At 42.3% G+C, this 27,646-nt stretch overlaps 2 protein-coding genes across 2 annotated transcripts in view; both read right to left on the bottom strand.

The window, feature by feature from the left end:
- Window positions 1-2,230, bottom strand: part of rabgap1l (RAB GTPase activating protein 1-like) — a 75,964-nt gene extending 73,734 nt beyond the window's left edge. Inside the window, exon 1 of the mRNA XM_056413824.1 lies at window positions 2,145-2,230. The gene's annotated coding sequence lies outside the window, so the exon portion shown is untranslated. The remainder of the gene's footprint in view (window positions 1-2,144) is intronic.
- A 2,859-nt stretch (window positions 2,231-5,089) lies between these two features.
- On the bottom strand, window positions 5,090-7,615 carry fam163ab (family with sequence similarity 163 member Ab). The gene is given in 5 exon segments (XM_056415288.1): window positions 5,090-5,416; window positions 5,419-5,535; window positions 6,615-6,729; window positions 7,318-7,339; window positions 7,461-7,615. Coding segments are annotated over 3 exon segments (507 nt in total). The 5' UTR covers window positions 6,708-6,729; window positions 7,318-7,339; window positions 7,461-7,615; the 3' UTR covers window positions 5,090-5,119.
- Window positions 7,616-27,646: the final 20,031 nt, after the last annotated feature.

Here is a 27,646-nt window from a genome sequence, read left to right as displayed (position 1 = left end):
TAGTTACACACATTAACAACGGGGACTTTATCATAACAATACAACATGTGTAGTTACACACATTAACAATGGGGACTTTATCATAACAATACAACATGTGTAGTTACACACATTAACAACGGGGACTTTATCATAACAATACAACATGTGTAGTTACACACATTAACAACGGGGACTTTATCATAACAATACAACATGTGTAGTTACACACATTAACAACGGGGACTTTATCATAACAATACAACATGTGTAGTTACACACATTAACAACGGGGACTTTATCATAACAATACAACATGTGTAGTTACACACATTAACAACAGGACTTTATCATAATAATACAACATGTGTAGTTACACACATTAACAACGGGGACTTTATCATAACAATACAACATGTGTAGTTACACACATTAACAACGGGGACTTTATCATAACAATACAACATGTGTAGTAACACACATTAACAACAGGGACTTTATCATAACAATACAACATGTGTAGTTACACACATTAACAACGGGGACTTTATCATAACAATACAACATGTGTAGTTACACACATTAACAACGGGGACTTTATCATAACAATACAACATGTGTAGTTACACACATTAACAACGGGGACTTTATCATAACAATACAACATGTGTAGTTACACACATTAACAACAGGGACTTTATCATAACAATACAACATGTGTAGTTACACACATTAACAACGGGACTTTATCATAACAATACAACATGTGTAGTTACACACATTAACAACGGGACTTTATCATAACAATACAACATGTGTAGTTACACACATTAACAACGGGGACTTTATCATAACAATACAACATGTGTAGTTACACACATTAACAACGGGGACTTTATCATAACAATACAACATGTGTAGTTACACACATTAACAACGGGGACTTTATCATAACAATACATGTGTAGTTACACACATTAACAACAGGGACTTTATCATAACAATACAACATGTGTAGTTACACACATTAACAACGGGGACTTTATCATAACACAACATGGTGGAGCTCATGTGTCCTCGTGTGTGTTTGGTTCTGCTGTGAGTTTAATGACACACTTCATACACGTGTTTCTACTCGTAAGCCCTCCAGGCGACTAAATCTCAGTGGAGAGGAATTCTATATATAAACATAAATGTCGATTAAATTACATAATTATAAAAGCTTTAACGGAGCCAACGCAGTGATAAGAGGTATTTTTTTAAAAAAATTTTTTTTTTACCACAAGTGACTTTTTAACTGCAGTGATTGTACCCGTGTTCCTGTATTGTTTATATTGTCGTTGTATTAGTTGCTTCATGGACTCATGAGTCTGGATTAAAATAAATATGTAAAACAAAAGCCTTGTGAGTCTGAAATAAACACTATTTCTGCGTGTAAATGTTCTATTGTGACTAATAATACATGTACACGTGTATCATCTGCTTAACCCAGCTGTCAGTGTCTCTATATCATGGACGTGTGGTTCCAAACCCAATTAGACACGATATTGGGGGACATGAGTCTCGTGACTCCAGCACTGCTGCCCTCAGTCGTGTCTGCAGGCCTGGATGGAGCTCGCAGGCTCACAGCATCCTCCACGGGGGCACCGTCACAACACGGACGTGCAGGAAGGTTCATGACCAGGTATACAACAGACTCATCTCACAGCGGGGTGTCAATATAAACAACAACAACAACAACAACACACAGAGGTAAAGGCACTCAAGGCAGGATTAGCTAGTGGCAAGCTAACATGTCCGTTTAAGTCTCCACAGCTATTTCATACCAACGTGACGACATAAATAAACATGAGACACGAGCAGCTCTGGACACAAGGAGCACAGGTGACTTCCAGCGCAGGTGAAAGCAGGCGAAAGAGGAAGTGAGCCGAGGCTAGACCTGCTGCGACCTGAAGCTAAATGCGGCTAACGCTAACTAGCACGAAGTCCAAAACAGTTGGACCACTATGTGGAGGAGCTCGCTCAGCGACACCCCGCCCGACTCCGGGGGGAAGATGACGGGAAAGTGGAAGGAAAACAACGCTCGCGCCCCTCGGCGCGCGTACATGTGACACCGAAAACCAACGACGCGTGTGCGTGTGAAGAAGAGAGAGCTGTCAACTTACTTGTTGAGAGCGAAGAAGAGTCGGTTAGCTGTCAGAGGAGTTGCGGCGAAGATCGTCTATGTTTAAGAAGATGAATCACACGGGGAGTTCAGCGACACGCCTTCCGGTTTGGAATGTGAGCGTGATTACACGCGCATGCGCTGTAGGTGCAGTGTCTTCTATGATGATTCTCAGATGATTTCGACGTCGGAATCAGGATGTTACGATACGATACTATCCGTAGCATACTTTTAAAATGCTTCACCCTGCTTGTTGGATAATCAAATTGGCAAATATTAAAATAATTTATGCACAAAGGAATGCTTTCTATTTTAGAAAGTAGTCGTTTGCCTCGTGATAATTATTAGAGGAAGGTCAAAGTGCACGCTGCCACTGGAGTGGTCTGTGAGTTGGAAATATATTTTTTATTATATTAATAGTAATTGAATAGGCATACTGTGTGTGTGTGTGTGTGTGTGTGTGTGTGTAATTGTATCAATCATTACACAATTAAGCATTTCAAGCAGTTACAAATCTTTAATTCAAAAGTTAACTGTCAAATATGACTGTTTCTGTATTTGTCGTGTACAATATGTGTTTTAACCACATTTCTTAAAATCTTTTTTTCCTCTGTTTTCACAGGTAACGGGGGTGTAAGTAATACAATATATAGTTAATAAGATGCCTAAATAAATAAATGAATGACTATGTGTCCTTATTTGTGGACAACAACTTGGAGAAACACTGCTTTTTATTTCACATAATCCTGAACAGAGATTATAAACATGTATGACCATATTATATATATATATATATATCCATATATACCTTGAGTGATGAACTTTCATTTTGCAAGGCCTTCGTACATTTATTTGCCGCTTTAAATGTATCCATAGAAGAAGAAAACAACACAATTCTGGTGTAAAATGGTCTAAAGGAGTTTTAATATATAAAGTGTAATGGCACTGCAGTTGGCGTCTACTTAACCTTTTAAAAAAGTAATTTAGTAATAAGTGAGGTAGCTGCTGATCAATTAATTATAATGTTGTTTAATGCTTGAATGATAATACTCGGCCAATGTTATCACACCATGCAGGTCGTCAAGCTCTCTCGCTTTGCACGTAAATATAAATACAAATATCACAATAAATATTAGTCTAAGACGCGCTGGGAACGTGTTGTGTATAAAATGTGGAACGTTTTTAATCACATTAAATGTGTTTTAAAACTTCCTCACAATAAGAAAACAGAAAACACAAAGAAATAACTTCAGTATTATCATTTCAAAGATTCAATCTGAGAGTAGTAGAGGAGGGTGGAGGAGGAGGAGGAGGAGGGAGAGGAGGAGCAGGAGGAGGAAGAGGAGTATAGGTGGAGGAGGATGGAGAAAAGGAGGAGGAAGAGGAGGAGGGAGAGAAGGAGGAGGTAGAGGAGGAAGAGGCGTATAGGTGGAGGAGGGAGAGGAGGAGGAGGAAGAGGAGAGGAGGAGGAGGAAGAGGAGTATAGGTGAAGGAGGAGGATGGAGAGGAGAAGGAGGAGGGAGAGGAGGAGGAGGAGAAGGGAGAGGAGGAAGAGGAGTATAGGTGAAGGAGGAGGATGGAGAGGAGGAGGAGGGAGAGGAGGAGGAGGTAAAGGGGGAGGAGGGAGAGGAGTATAGGTGGAGTAGGAGGAGGAGGGAGAGGAAGAGGAGGAGGAGGTGGAGGAAGAGGAGGAGGAGAAGGGAGAGGAGGAGGAGAAGGGAGAGGAGTATATGTGAAGGAGGAGGATGGAGAGGAGGAGGAGGAGGAGGAGGGAGAGAAGGAAGAGGGAGAGGAGGAGGAGGTAAAGGGGGAGGAGGGAGAGGAGTATAGGTGGAGTAGGAGGAGGAGGAGGAGGGAGAGGAGTATAGGTGGAGTAGGAGGAGGAGGAGGGAGAGGAAGAGGAGGAGGGAGGAGGAGGAGGAGAAGAAGAAGAGGAAGAAGTGGAGGAGGAAGGAGGAGGTGGAGGAGGAGAAGAAGAAGAAGAAGAAGAGGAAGAAGAGGAGGAGGAAGGAGGAGGTGGAGGAGGAGAAGAAGAAGAAGAAGAAGAAGAAGAAGAAGAAGAAGAAGAAGAGTGCGTACACAAGGGTTCATCTCTTCTTCTTCATCAGACGTCTGTCTCGAGCTCCTCGTGGCTCCGCCTCCTCGCTTGATCACAGGCTCACTCCTCAGGGGAGGAAGTGGGGGATCAGTTTGGATCTGGCAACCCGAGAGAACGACCGCATCCCCCGATCCAGTTTCATCAACTAGAACGTCTCCAGGTCTCATCTCTCCACCGTGCTCCAATATGTAATATCCAACCAAGACAGCCGAGCAGTCTTCCTCCTCCTCCTCCTCCTCCTCCTCCACTGGAACTCCAGCTGCAGAGAGGTCGTTGACTTCTCCTTCATGTAACTTCTTCGAATTCATGTCAGTCTTCTTCTCGAGAAGTCGCTTCATATAAACTACGTTCTTCATCATCCTCAGTGAGGAAGAGGTGCAGCAGAGGGACGTCATCGTGGTGTCAGATAGCCCTCGGTCAGTAAATACACATAACAGTCAACAAGTTTATAACCACGCCCTTCATGTGGGAGCACGAAGAGACTTTTTTTTTTTTTTTTTACAGGAAAACTAGTTTTATCTACCGTAAATTACAGAATTATTATTTTGGTCAACGTCAAAACTTAAAATGTGAGGGAGTAAAGTGAGGAGGGGCCGATCCCCCGAACCCGAAATAAATGTGATAACATGTGATGACCTCTTGTGTGTGTGTGTGTGTGTGTGTGTGTGTGTCAAAAAGACACATGTGAATACTAGTGTGTGTGTATGTGTGTCAAAAAGACACATGTAAATACTAGTGTGTGTGTATGTGTGTCAAAAGGACACTTGTCAATATGTGTGTGTGTGTGTGTGTGTCAAAAGGACACGTGTGTGTGTGTGCGCGTGTGTGTGTGTGTGTGCGCGCGCGTGTGTGTGTGTGTGATGTAATTCTAGGAGTGGTCACACCTCGGTGCTGATGGCCCGGGTGTTGATGTAGAAGTCGGGGGGGCGGCCCCGCCGGGCGTCCCTCAGCAGGGGGCCCCGCACGCCGGGCAGGGGCGTGGCCAGCGCCCGGTTCTCGTAGTGCGTGGGCATGTAGGTGACGCGCTCGCCGCCGTTGCGCAACTCATCCGTGGTGCGGACGTAGAAGGGCGAGTCGTAGGGCGAGCAGGAGGGGCAGTAGCTCCGCGGCCCCCCGCTGGGCTTGGTGGGGTCGGGGGAACCGGGCTCCTCCTCCTCCTCCTCCTCCTCCCCGGCGGCGGCGGGGACACGGACAGCGGCGTGACGACCGAGCCGTCCAGGCCGGAGGCGCTGCCGGCGAAGTGCCGCTGACACACGGAGCCGCTGTCAGACCCATTCTTCGAGCAGCAGTAGTACTGCAGGCAGAGACACTCGGGTTCTGAACGGGTTCTTTAAAGGCTTTGTGGTTCTACGAGGAAGAACCATTCCTTCGTTTGAGACACCTTTAGAGGTTCTTTGAAGAACTCCTTAAGGAAATGGTTCTTTAGAGAACCCTGGTTTGAAAGGTTCTTTGAGGAACCAGAAATGATGCCTTAAGAACCCTTTTTTGAAGGTTCTTTGAGACACCTTTATAGGTTCTTTGAAGAACACTTTAAGGAAATGGTTCTTTAGAGAACCCTGGTTTGAAAGGTTCTTTAAATAACCAGAAATGGTGCCTTAAAGAACCATGTTTTGAAGGTTCTATGAGACAGCTTTAAAGGTTCTTTGAAGAACTATTTAAGGACATGGTTCTTTAGGAAACCCTGGTTTGAAAGGTTCTTTGTGGAACCAGAAATGGTGTATATAAATAAATATATGAATACATATATATACAGGACTGTCTCAGAAAATTAGAATATTGTGATGAAGTTCTTTATTTTCTGTAATGCAATTAAAAAAACAAAAATGTCATGCATTCTGGATTCATTACAAATCAACTGAAATATTGCAAGCCTTTTATTCTGATTTATTGCTGATTATGGCTTACAGCTTAAGAAAACTCAAATATCCTATCTCTAAATATTAGAATATCATGAAAAAGTATACTAGTAGGGTATTAAACAAATCACTTGAATTGTCTAATTAACTCGAAACACCTGCAAGGGTTTCCTGAGCCTTGACAAACACTCAGCTGTTATAAATCTTTTTTTTACTTGGTCTGAGGAAATATTAAAATTTTATGAGATAGGATTTTAGAGTTTTCTTAAGCTGTAAGCCATAATCAGCAATATTAAAAAAAAAAAGGCTTGCAATATTTCAGTTGATTTGTAATGAATCCAGAATGCATGACATTTTTGTTTTTTTAATTGCATTACAGAAAATAAAGAACTTTATCACAATATTCTAATTTTCTGAGACAGTCCTGTATATATATTTATTTCTCTATATATATTTATAAATATATTTAAATAAAATATATATATATATATATATGAATATATATATAACCAAGTACCTGGAGTCTGCAGTAACAGAGCACAGCGATGATACCCAGCAGTATCACTGTGGCCAGTATTCCCCCGGTTATGACGACAGTTCCAGCTGTCATCCGACCAGCTCTCCATCAAACTCTGAAACAGGAAGTGACATCATCAACGAGAGCTTCATCACGTTTAATAAAATCAAAGTAAACACAGAGTACATTACTCAAAATGTCATTCTGTAACTATCCAGGGAGAATTAGAAAACATGAACAGTGTATAAGTCTGCATTATGATAAATAATAGAGACTGAATATATAAATGTACTGTTTATTTATATATATATATATATATATAAATAAACAGTAAGTTATATTTAGAATAATAATACAACCTTTATATATTGTATTATTATTCTAAATTTCATTTACTGTGATAATGATAATTAAATTTAGAAGAATAATACAACATATATATAAATATAGATACATATATATATATATATAAGTTATATTTATAATAATAATACAAGCTTCATATATATATATATAAATATGTTTTATTATTAATTATTATTCTAAATTTAATTCACTGTTATAATGATAATTAAATTTAGAAGAATAATACAACAGGATTTATATATATATATATATACATAAGGGAAAAATAATATTTTTTTCCCATGTATTTATATAAGTTTTATAAAAACCTGGTTGTGTTTATTGTTTTTATACTCACGTTCAGCAAAGTTGCTTAACACCTGAAAGCAGAGAAATACAGTTTCAGGGTTATTTATAATAAATATCATAGATCAGACAGACAGACAGACACTCTCTCACACACACACACACACACACACACAGACAGAATGAATGACTTACATCAGAAGAGTGTTTGAAGGGTGTAGAGGTCAAAGGTGAGAGGTCACACCGCTGGATCGCCACACTGAATGAACATCTGAGCAAAAGGGAAGAAATGTGAGCCGTTGAGCTGAATAAGCTTTATGAAGTTTCTCCACCAGGTGGCACAGAGAGAACAAAAGATATCTCCCACATTCAGCCTCGAGGCACCAGACATGCCTCTGGGAAGACAGGATGAGGAACAAGAAGAAGGGAGGAAAGGAAGTAAGGAAACGAGTAGGATTTATTAAAGGAGTACTCCACCAGTTTACTATGCACTAGTTTACCAAAATCAATGCAGCGGAACCAGATATGTCCTCAACCTTTTATTTCTCCTGCTGACACATTACCCACAATGCATCATACCCACCAACAGTTCACGTGTACACTTGTGTGTGTGTGTGTGTGTGTGTGTGTGTGTGTGTGTGTAGTGCTTTTAGTGGACGAGCATCTCATCTCCCTAATTGTGGACATGTATGTAAAACATTTTCCAATATTTATATATACAGTATATATTATAAATATATGTATTTATATATATATAAATACATATGTTTATAATATATATAAATATATTAATGTAAATATAAATATATTAATATATATATAAATACATATATTTATTATATATATATAGAAATATATATGTAAATTACATATATATAGAAATATATTTATAAAATATATATATATACATATCTAAATATATACAGGACTGTCTCAGAAAATTAGAATATTGTGATGAAGTTCTTTATTTTCTGTAATGCAATTAAAAAAACAAAAATGTCATGCATTCTGGATTCATTACAAATCAACTGAAATATTGCAAGCCTTTTATTCTGATTTATTGCTGATTATGGTTTACAGCTTAAGAAAACTCAAATATCCTAAATCTAAATATTAGAATATCATGAAAAAGTATACTATTAGGGTATTAAACAAATCACTTGAATTGTCTAATTAACTCGAAACACCTGCAAGGGTTTCCTGAGCCTTGACAAACACTCAGCTGTTATAAATCTTTTTTTTTACTTGGTCTGAGGAAATATTAAAATTTTATGAGATAGGATTTTAGAGTTTTCTTAAGCTGTAAGCCATAATCAGCAATATTTAAAAAAATAAAAGGCTTGCAATATTTCAGTTGATTTGTAATGAATCCAGAATGCATGACATTTTTGTTTTTTAAATTGCATTACAGAAAATAAAGAACTTTATCACAATATTCTAATTTTCTGAGACAGTCCTGTATATATATAATATATAAATATCAAAAATATATATATAGAAATATACTTATATTTATAAATATTTAAAAATATATATAAATATATTTATATATAATTTTTTATATTTATATATATATAAATAATTCAGGCAGCAACAAAACATGGGGAAGCGGCTCACAGCTTATCATGCTCACAGAAGCTCTGGCAGAGCGGACGGCGTCGACTCGAGGGAGAACCGACGCTTCTGTGTGTCGGCACAATGTTATCAGCTGAGCCCATATGAGAGCAGAGCGGCTGGCATATCAACCAGTGGGGCACGCGCACGTGCATCAACATGCACTAAAATCATCTCTATGTTAACAAAGTGGAAAGAAGCTCAGGTGACCACACACACACACACAGAGACTTCATTCTCAGGTGGACATCCCTCACTCTTCACACAGCGTACAGGCGTGGTGCTACATCACTGCAACGTGGAATGATTGTCAGTGTGCATATTATATTTTAAAGCATTTCAAGAGTGACTCCATTACATACTTAAGCCCAAACCCAGAATTACATGTGATATAAAATACACAAACTACGAGCAACAGAAGCAGAGGAGACATCTTGACCATCACACAGCAGCTCGGGAGACGTGTGGAGCATCTCAAACTGATGTCCCAGTGTCATGAGATTGTGGGTTTCTTCATTAAAACACACTGCGATGGAAGTGCTGTCCGAGGAGGAGAAGAAGAAGAGGAGGAGGAGGAGGAGGAGAGGAGGAGGCGGTGCTGCTCCGTCTGAACCGAGCTCATAAACCATGCTTCTGTCAGAAAGTACACTATACGGCCTTCAATTATTTGTGGAGAGCAAACTGGATCACAGCCGACAGATTCCTCCTCACATCGTTCATCGGGAATCTCTCCAGTGACATTTGTTTTCCAGAAGTAATGGCGGCACCATGACTCGAAACCTCTTCTCAAAACACGAATAACGGGTTCGTTTTTCTCCCTGTTAACATGATGCTCTGCACGCTCAGACACTAATTTGAGTTCACTCAGTATAGGACATTTTCATATTTTTGAGGGGGCAGTTTTCTCCCCACTGACTGAAATCCAGAAGCATTTAAAAAAAAATTGGGGTGACTTTTTAAAACTTGTGAAATAACATTGAACCTTTGTTAAAAAAATCCATCCATCCATTATCAATACCGCTTATCCTCATTAGGGTCGCGGGGGCGCTGGAGCCGATCCCAGCTGACATAGGGCGAAGGCGGGGGACACCCTGGACAGGCCGCCAGTCCATCGAGGGCACATATACAGACAGACAACCATTCACTCTCACATTCACACCTATGGGCAATTTAGAGATCAATTAACCTGACTGCATGTCTTTGGACTGTGGGAGGAAGCCGGAGAACCCGGAGGGAACCCACGCTGCCACGGGGAGAACATGCAAACTCCACACAGAAGGACCGCCTTGACCGGGAATTGAACCCACGGCCCTCTTGCTGTGAGGCGACAGTGCTAGCCACTACACCACCGTGCAGCTGTTAAAAAATAATAAATATAATTATTTAGGCTTACAGGATATGAGCAATTGTCATAATAATGGCAATAATAAGAATATTAGGCAGTTGACTACAAATTCAAAGTGTTTTCTTAGATTTTTTTGAACAAAAAACCTAAATCAGACAATCAAATTCAATTGTATTCTTATTTCTTTGTTGTTATTTCATGTTTTTTAAAACAACTATTAACAATTATATCTTACTTCTTTTTGTATAATATTTGTTGTGTACCTACATAGTACAGGCTGTACAAATAGAACACACACAACAAAGAACAAAAACAAAACACTCTTAATTTATCATAATTATTAGAGGACATTTTGGGGGCATTTCTTGCCTCTCCTGGTGACATCAGGGGCAACATTATATTCCTTAGGGGCAGTTTTGGCCTTTGGTGTGTTTCTGACGCTTCCCTTTACCCAAAACACTAATAACGGGTTTGTTCTTCTCCCTGTTGACATGTTGCTCTTCAAGCTCTTTCACTGGTTGGTTAGATTAACTTGAGTTCACTTCATCTGACGAAACACAGGGAGAGAAATGAGACATCTGCATCGGCACACATGCAAACTGAAACAGAGCTGGACCCGTCCCCTCTGGGTGCAGATGAGAGGCCCTCAATCCACAATCCTGCCTGAAGAGCGCTGCACACCGACAAGACCCTCACTCATGCAGACAGCATGCAGCTTTCAGTCCTGTCCTCACACATTACCGAATGAAGCAGACACCAGTGGGAACGTTTAGCCGTTTCAAAGGGATTTTTTTGAGCTGTCAAAAATACACTTAACGAGCAATAAGTGCATAATTATATGAAAACTACAGGTGATGAAATCCTCACAGAATCCATCTGTAACATTTTAGCCTGAGGGAGAAAAATACCTTTTTTTGATCCCTCCATCAATGGTCAAATTCCCCCTTTGACGCCTGTCAAGCGTCTGTTGATGGTTATACCTTCTATTAAATGTTGTTGCACTAACCTGACAGCAGGTGTGTGACATGTTGATATGATCCAGAATACAAATTCATTCATTCATACAGTGATTCATTCAATTTAATTTAGAAATTGGGAAAATCATTATAATAAACCACCATTTGCAGCTAAAAAAATCTGTTTAACTGGCTCCTTTTAAAATGACTGTGAAGTAGTTTGCTTCCGAAATAATTGATCACTATACATCTTGTGTTTTGCTCATTGACTGTATTCCTAGCTGAAGAAACAATTAGACCAATTAGAGATGAATATGAACTACCTAGCTGCACCCTTTAAGAATAGCAAAAGAAAAATGGCTCAAGAATGACGGTCATCTTGACTGACGTCTTTGCAGATGCACAGGTGTGTCGAGATAATATATTGTCTTTTGTCTTTTAATTGATTACCAACCTCAAAAATTATCCCCGGGGATAAAGACGAGGAGTAAGGTGTGTTCTGGTTGGGTTTCTGTCTCTTTGTTAAAAGCCAACGCCGAGCGAGACGGGTCAGTCTGCAAGAAAGTTGCATCATGTGAAGCTGCAGCTGCAGCTAGCTAGTTAGCTCGCAAGTTAGCTCGCTAGCTAATTCCACGATGCTTTCATCCTGTACTGGGGACAGAAAATGAGCCGGACAGTCGCCTGTCTGGCCATATCAAACATTCTCTCCCCTCTCTGTGACAGAGTGTGATAGATGAAACATAAAATGCATACTTATTTAGCGTCTGTGTAGTTAGCTAGTTAGTTAGCTTGCTAGCTAATTCTACGATGCTTTCCTGCTGTACTGGGGACAGAAAACGAGCCGGACAGTCACCTGTCTGGTCATATTAACGTGCTTTCCCTCCGCTGTGACAGAGTGTGATAGATGAAACATGAAATGCATACTTATTTAGCGTCTGTGTAGTTATCTAGCTAACAAGCTAATTCTTCTCGTTTGCGTTTAAATGCTGCATTACTGCCACTACGGGATGTTCTTTACAACTGGAATCTTGTGTGGGTTTTATCAGCTTGTCGGTTTCTGCTTTATTGCTTCACTTTGTTTTGTAAATAATTCTCTTTGATAAATAATAGATGAAATGTGTAAAACTGCAGAATATCTCTGGAGCAACCTCTTCCTGTGATGTTCCCTCTGGAGCCTCTCTGCCTCCGGCCTTCAGGAGAAGCTGAAGGACCTTCACGGCCCCGGAGGAGTTTTACAAGATGGATTCTTTGGATCTTATATTATGATATATTAGCTGTCGGCCAGTCAGCCTCTCCTCCCCCAAAACACACCAAACACACAACCCATGCTGGACGTAAAGGACGCAGGGTCGAACCCCCCAGCAAGACACTCGCTCATCCGTCAAATGATTACACAAATGAGTTTAGTTTGAATGAGTTTAGTTATAAAATGAACTTTCCGTATGTAAATCCCCTTCAAAGACGTCTGAATCCTAACACAAGCTGAATTGAAGATGTGTTTTACTGTTGACGTGCTGAAGGTTCCCACTGAAGAAGTGCGTCCCTAACCTCGAACTGCCAAGAAATCTCCAAAATATCCAAATTTTCAGTATGAAACTAGAACGGGCACTCGGTAGAGCGCATACTTTCGCATATCACAAGATTGGGCATTGAATTATGAACATGTTGGCATTAGTTGCATGCCAATTGGATAGAAATTGATCGCGCTATGGTAAAAATAAGATGTTGACCTTTCCATGACCTTGACCTTTGACCCGATCAATCCCAAAATCTAATCAAATGATCCCCGGATAATAACCAATCATCCCACCAAATTGCATGCGATTCAAATAAGATGTTGACCTTTTCATGACCTTGACCTTGACCTTTGACCCGATCGATCCCAAAATCTAATCAAATGGTCCCAGGATAATAACCAATCGTCCCACTAAATTTCATGCGATTCGGTTTAATACTTTTTGACTTATGCGAATAACACGCACGCATACAAATACACGGCGATCAAAAATGTTCAATGCAAAGGTAATGACATAAATACATGTCATTTCATACTCAGGTCGTTCTAAAACATTCAGCTGGATTCTGCACCACACGTCCTATTGCCCAGTTGTCTGGTAGCAGCGAGATTTTAAAGGTTCACAAGTGATCTGGTGACAAAGCCAGAGTGAAGACGATGTTTTTGCTATAAGATTCGGATATATATATAAATTGGGCAGTGAGTCCAAACGATGCAATCGGAAATCAATAAGCTGATTTCTTCTCAAAGCGTTGTTGTCTCAATACCTAACATGGTAACCAGGGCGATGACAATACACCAGGCTCCAGGTTAGTGAACACTGTATAGATGATGTCATTGATTTAATGGTGACACACACAACTGGTTAAAGTGTTAGACATGTAAACATTTAAATTCAGCAACTGGTGACCTGTGTCTCATCTCAGGTATTCTTCACTAAATAATGGTGTTAATAGTTTAAAGAACTGAAACTAAAACAGGAAGCAGAGGCCCAGTTCTCACGCGTCACATCAGTCATGTGCTCTACTTTCATCCTTGACCTTTGACCTGGTCACACCACCATGACGGACGGTGGGTTGTCTTGAGAAGGTTCATTTCGACCTCTGTTCCCAAAAGTGTCTGTGTGTGTGTGTGAGTATGTGTGTGTGAATCTGTGTGAGTCTCTGTGTATGTGTGTGTATGAGTGTGTGTGAGTCTCTGTCTCCCCCCTCCCCCCTCTCCTCTCTCCCCTCTCCTTTCCCCTCTCTCCTCTCTCCCCTCTGCCCTCTCCTTTCCCCCCTCTCCTCTCTGCCCTCTGCCCTCTCCTTTCCCCTCTCTCCTCTCTCCCCTCTCCCTTTCCCCTCTCCTCTCTCCCCTCTGCCCTCTCCTTTCCCCTCTCCTCTCCCTCTCCTCTTCCTCTCTCCCTCTCCCTCTCCCTTCCCTCTCTCTCTCCTCTGCCTCTCCTTTCCCTCTCCTCTCTCCTCTCCTCTCCTCTTCTCCCTCTCCCTTCCTCCTCTCCTCTCCTCTCTCTCTCTCCCTCTCCCTTTCCCTCTCTCCCTCTGCCCTCCTTTCCTCTCTCCTCTCCCCTCTCCTCTCTCCTCTCTCCCTCTGCCCTCTCCTTTCCCTCTCTCTCTCTCCCTCTCTCTCTCTCTCCTCTTCCTTTCCCTCTCCTCTCTCCCTCTGCCTCTCCTTTCCCTCTCTCCTCTCCCTCCCTCTCTCTCTCTCCTCTCCCTCTTCCTTTCCTCTCCTCTCTCCTCTCTCCCCTCTTCCTTTCCCCTCTCCTCTCTCCCCTCTGCCCTCTCCTTTCCCCTCTCTCCTCTCTCCCCTCCCCTCTCTCCTCTCTCCTCTCTCCCCTCTTCCTTTCCCCTCTCCTCTCTCCCCTCTGCCCTCTCCTTTCCCCTCTCTCCTCTCTCCCCTCTCCTCTCTCCTCTCTCCAGCTGCCGCAGCAGTTTTACGGCCCAGCGGTCACAGATTGATGACGCCGAACATTTTCCGTTCAATTACTTTGATTTTTTTCCTTCGCTGGAGGTCATTCGGGGTGAAGAATGCAATGAATGAGGAGAAAGCACTACCCAGAATGCATCTCTTGGCCCTGTAAAGGATCATGATCAATATGGCGGTAAAACCTCTCCGACAGGAGCTGGAACATATATATATAAATAAATAAATATATATATATATATATACTTGCCATATATACATATATATAAAGATATATATATATACATGCCGTATATATATACTGTATATATATATAAATATATACATATATATCATGTACATATATTTATGTATATATAGGGCATGTAAATATATATAGCTGTATATGTATATATAAACATATATATGCATATATATACATATATATACATATATATACATACATATATATTTATATATATATACATACATTACATTATATACATACATTTATATATACATGTATATATACATATATATAGATTTATATATACATGTATATACAGGACTGTCTCAGAAAATTAGAATATTGTAATGCAATTAAAAAAACAAAAATGTCATGCATTCTGGATTCATTACAAATCAACCTCTCGGGTGTCACTCCGGTCCGCTCAACTAACACGAGATACCGATCAGCAGCGCGAGGAACCTCGAGAGGGCCGCTCAATTATTCACGTTCCTGAAACATGGGCACACACACACACACACACACACATAGCGACAGCTCGCAATAAATTATCAAATAAAAAACTCTGATTAGAGAAACAGTGATTAATATTTGTCTTTCATCTATTTTGGCCTGAAGGAGGCCGAGAGCAGCCACCGGCCTCCAGACAGCAAGACAGACGGAGTCTACGTCTTTCCTCCAGTGACACAGACGACTCCACGTTCATTAAAACATGAGAAGAGAAGCTACACCTGCAGATTAGACTTGTTTTAAAAAAAAAGATACATACATTCTGTCCTGATCCTGAGGAATAAGGTGGCATATACAAAAGAGAAGAATAAGTAAGTTCAAAAGTTTGGGGTCACGTAGAAATGTCCTTATTTTTCAAAGCTCTGTCTTTATCAATGAAGATAACATTAAATGAATCATAACTCTCTACATGTTCAATTCAGTTTATTTGTATAGCCCAATTTCACAAATTACAAATTTGTCTCGGAGTGCTTTACAATCTGTACACATAGACATCCCTGCCCCAAAACCTCACATCGGACCAGGAAAAACTCCCAAATAACCCTTCAGGGGGAAAAAAAGGGAAGAAACCTGGAGGAGAGCAACAGAGGAGGATCCCTCTCCTAGGATGGACAGATGCAATAGATGTAATGTGTACAGAAGGACAGATTTAGAGTTAAAATACATTCAATGAATATGACAGAGTGTATGAATAGTTCATAGTAGGCATATTCCACGATGGAGACCTCCACGATCCATCAGGCAGATGGCGGTGGGGAGGAGGAGGGCGGAGTCTCAACAGGACAGTGGCGTAGTCATGAGCAGGAATTCCACGACCCAGACGATCCATCAGGCAGATAGGATCTATGCCGTCTCATAGGGTCCGATGACCCCATGAGACGTAAAGTCAAAAGGACTTCCGAAGAGAAAGCAGAGTTAGTAACGTGTGATTGAGAGATGAAAATTCATCCTTAAGGAGAGAAAAAGAGGAGATAGGTACTCAGTGCATCCTAAAACGTCCTCCGGCAGCTATAAGCCTATAGCAGCATATCAAGGGGCTGGACCAGGGCAAACCTGATTCAGCCCTAACTATAAGCTCTGTCAAAGAGGAAGGTCTTAAGTCTACTCTTAAACGAGGTGACTGTGTCTGCCTCCCGGACTGAAATTGGAAGCTGGTTCCATAAAAGAGGAGCTTGATAACTAAAGGCTCTGGCTCCCATTCTACTTTTTAAGACTCTAGGAACTACAAGTAGTCCCGCATTTAGTGAGCGTAGCTCTCTAGTGGGGCAATATGGTACGACAAGCTCCTTAAGATATGATGGAGCATCACCAATCAAGGCTTTGTAGGTTAAGAGAAGAATTTTAAAAGTGATTCTTGATTTTACTGGGAGCCAGTGCAGAGCAGCTAGTGCAGGAGTGATGTGATCTCTTTTCTTAGTTTTAGTGAGAACACGAGCTGCAGCATTCTGGATCAACTGGAGGGACCTAAGAGATTTATTAGAGCAGCCTGCTAATAAGGAGTTGCAGTAATCCAGTCTCGAAGTAACGAACGTGTGAACCAATTTTTCTGCATCTTTTGAGACAAGATGTGCCTGATTTTGAAATATTACGTAGATGAAAGAATGCAGTCCTTGAGATTTGCTTTACGTGGGAGTTAAAGGACAAGTCCCGATCAAAGATAACGCCAAGATTCTTTACAGTGGTGTTGGATGCCAGGGCAATGCCGTCTACAGAATCCACATCACCAGATAATTGATCTCTGAGGTGCTCAGGGCCGATTAAAATTACTTCGGTTTTGTCTGAGTTTAACATCAAGAAGTTGCAGGTCATCCATGTTTTATGTCTTTAAGACATGCTTGAATTTTACAGAGTTGGTTGCTCTCCTCTGGTTTTATCGATAAATATAGTTGAGTGTCATCTGCATAACAATGAAAGTTTATGGAGTGTTTCCTGATAATATTGCCCAAAGGAAGCATGTATAAGGTAAATAAAATTGGTCCAAGCACAGAACCTTGTGGAACTCCGTGATTAACGTTGGTGGTTATGGAGCGTCATCGTTTACAAATACAAACTGAGATCGATCTGATAAATAGGATTTAAACCAAATTAGTGCCGTGCCTGAAATGCCAATCGACTGCTCCAGTCTCTGTAACAGGATGTCATGGTCAATGGTGTCGAATGCAGCACTAAGGTCTAACAAGACCAGGACAGAGAGGAGTCCTTTATCTGCTGCCATTAAGAGGTCATTTGTAATTTTCACCAGTGCCGTCTCGGTGCTGTGGTGTTTTCTAAATCCTGATTGAAATTTCTCAAATAAACTATTATGATGTAGAAAGTCGAATAACTGATTTGCGACCACTTTCTCAAGGATCTTGGAGAGGAAGGGGAGGTTAGAGATCGGTCTGTAGTTAGCCAATACCTCTGGATCCAGAGTGGGCTTCTTCAGGAGAGGTTTAATAACAGCCACCTTGAAGGAGTGTGGTACGTGGCCTGTTAGCAGAGACACATTGATAATATCTAATAGAGAGCCGCCAATTAAAGGCAAAACGTCTTTAAGCAGCCTCGTCGGGATGGGGTCCAAGAGACAGGTAGACGTGTTCAAGTAGAAACCGTTGAAAATAATTGGTCACGGTTGATAGGAGAAAATCCTCCAAATATACACCAGGGCATACAGCGGTTTCCAAGGCCATTCCACTTGAGAACAGATTGGCACTGGTTATGGGCAAGAGATTATTAATCTTGTCCCTAATAGTTAAAATCTTTTCATTAAAGAAGTTCATAAAGTCATTACCACTAAGGTTTATAGGAATGCTCGGCTCCACAGAGCTGTGACTCTCTGTCAGCCTGGCTACAGTGCTGAAGAGAAACCTGGGGTTGTTTTTATTTTTTCTATTATTGATGAGTAATAGGCTGCTCTGGCATTACGGAGGGCCTTCTTATATGTTTTAAGACTATCTCGCCAAACTAAGCGGGATTCTTCGAGATTAGTTGAACGCCATATGCGTCAAGCTTCGTGACGCTTGCTTCAGTTTGCGGGTCTGAGGGTTATACCAGGAGCAAACCTCCTCTTCCTCACTGTCTTCTTCTTCAGAGGGCTATCGAGTCCAGTGTCATTCTCAGAGAGCCTGTGGCACTGTCAACAAGATGATCAATCTGGGACGGACTAAAGTTAGACCAGGAGTCCTCTGTTATATTGAGACGTGGTATCGAATCAAATACAGAAGGAATCGCTTTAAATTTAGCTACAGCACTATCAGTTAGACATCTAGTGTAGAAACTTTTGACTAACGGAGTACACTCCGTAGTATAAATTCAAAAGTTATGAGGTTGTGGTCTGACAGAAGAGGATTCTGTGGGAAGACGTTCAAATGCTCAATGTCAACGCCATAAGTAAGAACAAGATCAAGCGTGTGGCCAAAGCTGTGAGTGGGTTTCTGTACTCTCTGACAGAAGCCAATCGAGTCCAACAAGGAGATGAATGCAGCACTAAGGCAATCATTATCAACATCCACATGGATATTAAAATCTCCAACAATAATAACTTTATCGGTTTTAAGAACCAAACTTGATATAAATTCTGAGAATTCAGATATAAACTCTGAATATGGACCTGGTGGCAGGTACAGAATCACAAATCGAATTGGCTGTAGTGTTTTCCAGGTTGGATGTGAAAGACTAAGAACAAGGCTTTCAAATGAGGTGTAGTGTAATTTTGGTTGAGGATTAATTAATAGGCTCGATTCAAAGATGGCTGCTACTCCACCTCCTCGACCGGTGCCTCGAGGAATGTGAGTATTAATATGACTTGGAGGAGTCGATTCATTCAGGCAGACATATTCTTCATGGCTCAGCCAGGTTTCAGTTAGGCAACATAAATCAATGTGATTATCTGATATTAAATCATTCAGTAACACAGCTTTAGATGACAGAGATCGAATATTTAGGAGACCACATTTAATAGACCTATTTTGTTGCACTGCTGAAATAATTGTGTTAACTTGTATAAGGTTATTGTGTACGACTCCTCTTCTGCTTACTTTTGATTTATTTAATTGAAGTGGCCGTGGGACAGACACAGTCTCTACTCTAAAGTCAAGGGTGGGTAACTGCTCGAATGGAAGAGCAGAGAAGGGTGTTAAACTACAACTCTGCTCCCGGTTCCTGATCTGAACCCTGGGTTGTCATAGATTAAGTCCGGTGATCAACTTGGTCATATTCGCAGAAATGAGACGCGCTCCGTCCAACGTGGGATGAATGCCGTCTCTCCTCATCAGATCAGGTTTTCCCAGAAAGTCTTCCAGTTGTCTACGTAGCCCACATTATTCGCTGGGCACCACCTCGACAGCCAGCGGTTGAAAGCGACATTCGGCTATACAATTCGTCTGTCTGCAAATTTGGGAGAGGGCCAGAGAAAATTACGGTGTCCGACAACGTCTTGGCATAAGCACACACCGATTCCACATTAATTTTAGTGAGTTCGAGCGGCGGCTCGGCGTCATTACCACCGGCGTGTATTACAATCTGACTGTATCTCCGCTTATCCTTAGCCAGCAGCTTCAAACAAGACTCCACGTCGCCCGCTCTGGCCCCGGGAGGCACACGACTCTGGTCCGCGGCTTCGCTATTTTCACGTTCCTGACTATAGAGCTCCCGATAACCAGGGTGTGTTCCTCAGCGGGTGTGTCGCTGAGCAGGAAAACTGGTTCAAACGTGAAGTGGTTGGTGCACAGCGGGCTTCTGTGTAGACTTACGACTCCTGCGAACAGTTACCCAACCATCCGGCTGCACGGTTACCGCGGGCACAGCTAACAGCTGACTGTAGCTCCGCGCCGACTACGGGAGAGGGCGGGCTAACTAGCATAGCTGTCTGAGCTTCGATAGCGCGGAGCCGTGCATCTAACCCACTTAGACCTGCCTCCAACCTAGCAAATAAACTACACTTGTTGCATGTATCGTTATCATTAAGGGAGGCAGGGGGATAACTATACATGAGACACACTGAGCAAGAGGGAGCGGGAGGGGGAGAAGAAGAAGTCATGCTCGCTGTTGAGCTGGCAACCAAAGCTTACCGGAAGAGTGAGATGATGCGTTCAGGAGCAGCTGGGAAAATCAGAGGACAAGGCTCAATGGATGTGAAACAATGAAACAATGGATGTGAAACAATGGATGTTGAACAATGGATATGTTAATGTTTAGATGACTATTCTCTGGTATTAATGAAGTCTCTACAGAGGGGTAGAAAACCCTTTCAAACCTTTTTATGTGAGCGCAGCTGAAAACAGTTATGCCGGTGAGAGACGCTCTAAAACTGGCCTTCCTTTGAGCCACAAGAAGAACAACATTAATATTTACAATAAAAATCATTATTTATAACCTCGTCGATGTCTTGACTCGATTTTATATTCATGTTGCAATTAATCTAATCAACAAAAGTGAGTTTTCATGGAAAACACCAAACTGTCTGGGTGACCCTAAACTTTTGAACCGTCGTGTAACTAAATTGTGTCTAGTTAAACTTCACACAACACACGTCATGTGCAATATGTGAAATATTACTATCTATGAAAATGTGCAATACTCTAATGTGTGCAATATCCCCGCATCACTCTCCCCTTCCCCTCTTTTTAAAGTTTTTAAAACGGTATTTAACACAGTATACACTACCACCTTATGTACAGTGAGTTTTTATATGTGTTCTTATTACCTTCGCATTGAAAATGCCGGAAGGTTATGTTTTGATCGCCGTGTATTTATTTATTTATTTATTTGTATGCGTGTTATTCGCAAAACTCAAAAAGTATTGAACCGAATCGCATGACATTTGGTGGGATGATTGTTTATTATCCGGGGACCAGTTGATTAGATTTTGGGATCGATCGGGTCAAAGGTCAAGGTCAAAGGTCATGAACAGGTCAAAATCTTTCGCAGAACTCAAAAAGTATTGAACCGAATCGCATGAAATTTGGTGGGATGATTGTTTATTATCCGGGGACCAGTTGATTAGATTTTGGGATCGATCGGGTCAAAGGTCAAGGTCAAAGGTCATGAACAGGTCAAATCTTCTTGAATCACATGGAATTTGGTGGGATGATTGGTTATTATCCGGGGACCATTTGATTAGATTTTGGGATCAATCGGGTCAAAGGTCAAGGTCATGGAAAGGTCAACATCTTTTTTTTACCATAGCACGATACATTCTTGTCCAATTGGCATGCAACTAATGCCAAAATGTTCATAATTCAATGCCCAATCTTGTGATATGCGAAGGTATGCGCTCTACCGAGTGCCCGTTCTAGTTTATTTATTTGTATGCGTGTTATTCGCAAAACTCAAAAAGAATTGAACCGAATCGCATGAAATTTGGTGGGATGCTTGTTTATTATCCGGGGACCAGTTGATTAGATTTTGGGATCGATCGGGTCAAAGGTCAAGGTCAAAGGTCATGAACAGGTCAAAATCTTTCGCAGAACTCAAAAAGTATTGAACCGAATCGCATGAAATTTGGTGGGATGATTGTTTATTATCCGGGGACCAGTTGATTAGATTTTGGGATCGATCGGGTCAAAGGTCAAGGTCAAAGGTCATGAACAGGTCAAAATGTTCTTGAATCGCATGAAATTTGGTGGGATGATTGGTTATTATCCGGGGACCATTTGATTAGATTTTGGGATCAATCGGGTCAAAGGTCAAGGTCAAGGTCATGGAAAGGTCAAACTCTTTTTTTACCATAGCACAATACATTTTTGTCCAATTGGCATGCAACTAATGCCAAAATGTTCATAATTCAATGCCCAATCTTGTGATATGCGAAGGTATGCGCTCTACCAAGTGCCCGTTCTAGTTATAGTGTGTGTTTACCTCTTAACTCGGAGAGCCCTGCACTATAATCCCACTGTTGCTCTACTCTAAGCACTAATGGCAAATAAAAAACCTTAAACCTTCTGTGACTCTTTATTTTTACGACGGTCACAAACGAAGCCCTCGTGTTCATCTCAGTGTTTTGTGGACATGATGACAGATTGACGGTCAAAACTCAACATGAATTCTTCTTATTTTAACGATCCAGCTTCACGTTTCTATTTAAGCTTCTTCGATGTATTTCTTTAGTTGCACAACGACGACTCGGATACTTTAAAATGGTCGTTCTTACAGCTATAAATTATCATTTGAAACGATGCATGAACTTCTAGGTCATATTAACTATGTCACAACTTCCTTCTAACTTCAATAAGAGAGTTAAATCATGAGTTGGACGAGTGAACATAACGCATGATGATGAGTTGTATATATTTTGAACTTTCTTTGCTAAATTGAATAAACATGAACTCTACAGTCATGCGACGATAAAGTAAACTCTAAATCTTGAGTTGGAGCAAATTGTAAATCTAATTTGACTCTACTTGAAAGTTTAAGGCAGCAATTGAACTTTTTTAATTTGAACCACATTGATTTTTTTTTTTCAGTCCACGAAGAACCATACAAATTTTAAAATCCAGACGGCTATATGAGGCCAATTAGGAGATTAAGAGATTAAGATAGCAGGATGGTGGAGGCCACACATCAGAGCTTCATGTACAACACATTCGTACTGTGTTACTATAATATAGCAGCGACTCATCTTTTTTAGAGGTTTCCTCGCTTCAAATCTTCTTGAACTGAAGCTGAATCATATATAATCTGATATAATCTGATATAATCTGAGCAGCCGATGTGTCGGGTTCATAATGAGGCGGCTCCCGTTAACGGGGACGTCAATTAACCGGAGCTCAATCAAATATTTAGATTCCCAGCCAGAGCGTCTGTTACACAGCAGTACACACAACATGTACACAATTTACATCACACACAACCTGTGTATTAATACACTCTGTGAGCTGTCACTGCAGACTCCTCTGGGAAATCAGACCACTTCCTGTTGTATCACACTGGAGGTGTGTGGTGTGTGTGTGTGTGTGTGTGTGTGGTTATTTAGTCAAGCTGTATTTACTGTGAGAAACGGGTCAGTGGATGTGGAGGAGCGACACTCTTCATGCTGCCGTGTGCAGAGTGAAGGATCATGGGAGGTTTTGTTTGTTTGTTTATTATTGATATTGTGAACATCTCTGAGGCAGAAACACAGCTACTTTGTTATAATAAGAAATTATCAAAATAAAAAACTCAGGATTAGAGAAACAGTTATTCATATTAGTCTTTCATCTATTTCAGGATGTCCACTGTAATATATATATATATATATAAATATATAAATATTTAAATATATAAATATATATTTATAAAATATATATATAAATATATATGTTTATATTAATATATGTAATCATATATTTATATATAAATACATATTTATAAAATATATATTTATACATATATATTATATATATATATAAGAAAAATAACTAAATAAATACATATTAATATATATATATATATACAGTGTATAGCATCTTGTTAACAGTCAACAATAAATAATATAAATAATACAAGTAGTTACAGCATTTGTATAATTTAAACAGAAACAGCTGTTGACTGGAGATTTGGTGAATTCCAAATGACACACACACATTGTGTTTTTATAGCCTCCTAAATGAAGCATCCAGAGGTATTCTGTGTGCAATGTACACAGCACTTTCAATGGACCCACTATTAACAGGTAGCCACATTGTGAGTGCTCTGCTCATCATCTCAGGACGCCCCCCCCCTGTCCAAAATGCTTCATGATTGATTATCATCTCCTCTCTGCCACCAGCTGCCGGTACTTTGCATCTCTTCGATTATAAACGATGCAGTCCCTTCAATCCAAATGCCAGCAGCAGCAGCCAGACTGAACCGGACTGGAAGGAGATCACAGCAGCAGCTAAAGGGCAGACCCCCCCCCAGCTCCTGCTGAGCTCCACTGTCACACAGATGTGAACCTCTGCATTCATACTGGAACTGAATGAGAGTGAATCCTTCATCTCCAATCCAGAGCCCGTTGATCATGTAACACGCGCACCACGTGACCCCCGCCTCCCCCGTGTCACCCCTGCTGCACATACCTGGTGTGGTTACATGGTCCGAGGGTTCGACTCTAATCCTGGGGAGTCAGACCGTGTGGAGCCGCCAGCATCCTTGAGGAGGAGGAGGAGGAGGAGGAGGAGGAGGAGGAGGAGGAGGAGGAGGAGGAGGAGGGACGGACTGCGGCGGGACTTCTCCGAGGATGAGCCGGAGTCCAGAGCGCGCGGCGCCGCCAGGAAACCCTCCGAGCTCCCGCTGCGGGATCAGCCGCCTGAGAGGTCAGAGGGACGGCCGCAGAGAACCGACACCGGAGCAGGCGGGCGGACGCGCTTCGGCTCCTTTTACGCGCACGTGTAACGTGTAGAAACGCGTCACGAGGCGGCCGGCCGGTGCTCTCCGGACCCGGAGACGGTGAACGACCGGCAGAGAGCTGGGAACCGGAGAAATCCAAACGGTGCACATCCAACAAGTGGAGGAGGAGGAGGTGAAATGACGGAGCTGCTGCTGGGCGGACTGGGAGGAGGAGGAGGAGGAGGAGGAGGAGGAGGAGGATTACTCCTCCGCCCTGTATCGGACCTGGGATACTATAAAAACACGTGTTGTGTTATTATTGTGTATATCACTAGAAGTCGGCTGCTCTGTGATCAGAGTATAAATAAGACCACATAACTCATAAAGAAGATAATGTGATAATAAAGATAACAATCTGCTCTGAGCTGAGGGGATGACGTCATTGTTATAATACATACGACACACCATGAGGCTCATAACCTGCATCTCATGGTGCGTTCAGGACGTTCCCATCGGAAGAGAAGGGAGGGTCATGTGGTTGTGTAAATACATGGTTCATACAGCCCCCCCCCCCCAGTAATTGATTTCCCCTCCATCATCTGGCCCTTAATCTACTTACTGCTACAACCAAGTCAATGCAAATATGGACAGAGGGAAAGCCTGGAGGAGACGAGGGTCTACCAGGGTCGACCAGGGTCTACGAGGGTCTACGAGGGTCTACGAGGGTCTACCAGGGTCTACTAGAGTCTACGAGGGTCTACCAGGGTCTACGAGGGTCTACCAGGGTCTACGAGGGTCTACGAGGGTCTACCAGGGTCTACGAGGGTCTACGAGGGTCTACCAGGGTCTACGAGAGTCTACGAGGGTCTACGAGGGTCTACTAGAGTCTACGAGGGTCTACTAGAGTCTACTAGAGTCTACGAGGGTCTACGAGGGTCTACCAGGGTCTACGAGGGTCTACGAGGGTCTACCAGGGTCTACGAGGGTCTACCAGGGTCTACCAGGGTCTACGAGGGTCTACGAGGGTCTACCAGGGTCTACGAGGGTCTACGAGGGTCTACTAGAGTCTACGAGGATCTACGAGGGTCTACGAGGGTCTACTAGAGTCTACGAGGGTCTACGAGGGTCTACTAGGGTCTACGACGGTCTACGAGGGTCTACTAGGGTCTACTAGAGTCTACGAGGGTCTACGAGAGTCTACCAGGGTCTACGAGGGTCTACTAGAGTCTACGAGGGTCTTCGAGGGTCTACTAGAGTCTACGAGGGTCTACGAGGGTCTACGAGGGTCTACTAGAGTCTACGAGGGTCTACGAGGGTCTACCAGGGTCTACCAGAGTCTACGAGGGTCTACTAGAGTCTACGAGGGTCTACGAGGGTCTACGAGAGTCTACGAGGGTCTACGGGAGTCTACAAGATTCTACGAGGGTCTACTAGAGTCTACGAGGGTCTACAAGAGTCTACGGGAGTCTACAAGGTTCTACGAGTGTCTACTAGAGTCTACGAGGGTCTACAAGGATCGACAAGAGTCTACGAGGGTCTACAAGAGTCTACGAGGGTCTACAAGAGTCTACAAGTGTCTACGCGGATCTACAAGAGTCTATACGAGGGTCTACGAGGGTCTACGAGAGTCTACGAGGGTCTACGGGAGTCTACAAGAGTCTACGAGGATCTACAAGAGTCTATGAGGGTCTAATAATAATAATAATAATACATTCTATTTGGAGGCGCCTTTCAAGTCACCCAAGGTCACCTTACAATAAAATCAAACAGGATACAGGATAAAAGTATAAAAGATAAAAACACCATTAAAACAGAAGATCAACATAAAAACAAGTGAAGTGCACAGGATCCAGTTATAGGGAGTATGCCAGTTTGAACAGGTGAGTTTTGAGTTGAGACTTGAATGATGTGATGGAGTCTGATTGTCTTATGTGTGGGGGGAGGGAGTTCCAGAGCCTGGGTGCTGAGCAACTGAAGGCTCGGGCACCCATGGTGCTGAGGTGTGACGTGGGGATGGTTAGCAGTCCAGAAGAGGATGAGTGGAGGGTGCGGGGGGGAGTGTATTCCTGAAGGAGGCCGTAGAGGTAAGTGGGGGCCAGATGATGGAGAGTTTTGAAGGTGAGGAGAAGGTTTTTGAAGTCGATGCGGTATTGTACAGGGAGCCAGTGAAGTTGGATGAGTACAGGAGTGATGTGGTCCGATGATTTGGTCCAGGTGATGATCCGGGCGGCCAAGTTCTGAATGATTTGCAGTCTGTTGATGAGTTTGGTGGGGAGTCCGGTGAGGAGGGCATTGCAGTAGTCGATGTAGACAAATGAGTGGACCAGGATTTCGGTGCTGGACTGGGTCAGTGATGGGCGGAGTCTGGAGATGTTGCGGAGGTGGAAGAATGCAGTCCGGGTGATGTTTTGAATATGGGGTGCAAATGAAAGGGTGCTGTCCAGAATGACGCCGAGGCTCTTGACTTGGGGGGAGAAGGGTACAGGGAATCCGTCGATGGTGATGGGTGGAGCTGTGGTGTGTTTGGATTTGGTGATGATGGATTTGGAGCCGATGAGCAGGGCCTCAGTTTTATTGCCGTTTAGTTTTAGGAAGTTCCTGCTCATCCAGCTCCGGATGTCTTCAAGGCAGGTGATGAGGGAGGTAGGAGGGATGGCCGCAGTCGGTTTAGTGGAGATGTAGACTTGTGTGTCGTCGGCGTAGCAGTGAAAATGGACCCCATGGTGACGGAGGATTGTGCCCAGGGGGAGGAGGTAAATGGTGAAAAGAAGGGGACCCAATACTGACCCCTGGGGTACTCCCAGTAAAACTACTGGAGTCTACGAGGGTCTACGGGAGTCTACGAGGATCTACAAGAGTCTACGAGGGTCTACGAGGGTCTACGAGGATCTACGAGGATCTACAAGAGTCTACGAGGGTCTACGAGGATCTACGAGGGTCTACAAGAGTCTACAAGAGTCTACGAGGATCTACGAGGGTGTACAAGAGTCTACGAGGGTCTACGAGGGTCTACGAGGATCTACGAGGATC

Source organism: Pseudoliparis swirei, chromosome 5, assembly GCF_029220125.1.
Source record: "Pseudoliparis swirei isolate HS2019 ecotype Mariana Trench chromosome 5, NWPU_hadal_v1, whole genome shotgun sequence".
Lineage (NCBI taxonomy): Eukaryota > Metazoa > Chordata > Actinopteri > Perciformes > Liparidae > Pseudoliparis > Pseudoliparis swirei.
Note: the sequence above shows the minus strand (reverse complement) of the source record. Positions and strands in the feature narration are given on the sequence as shown.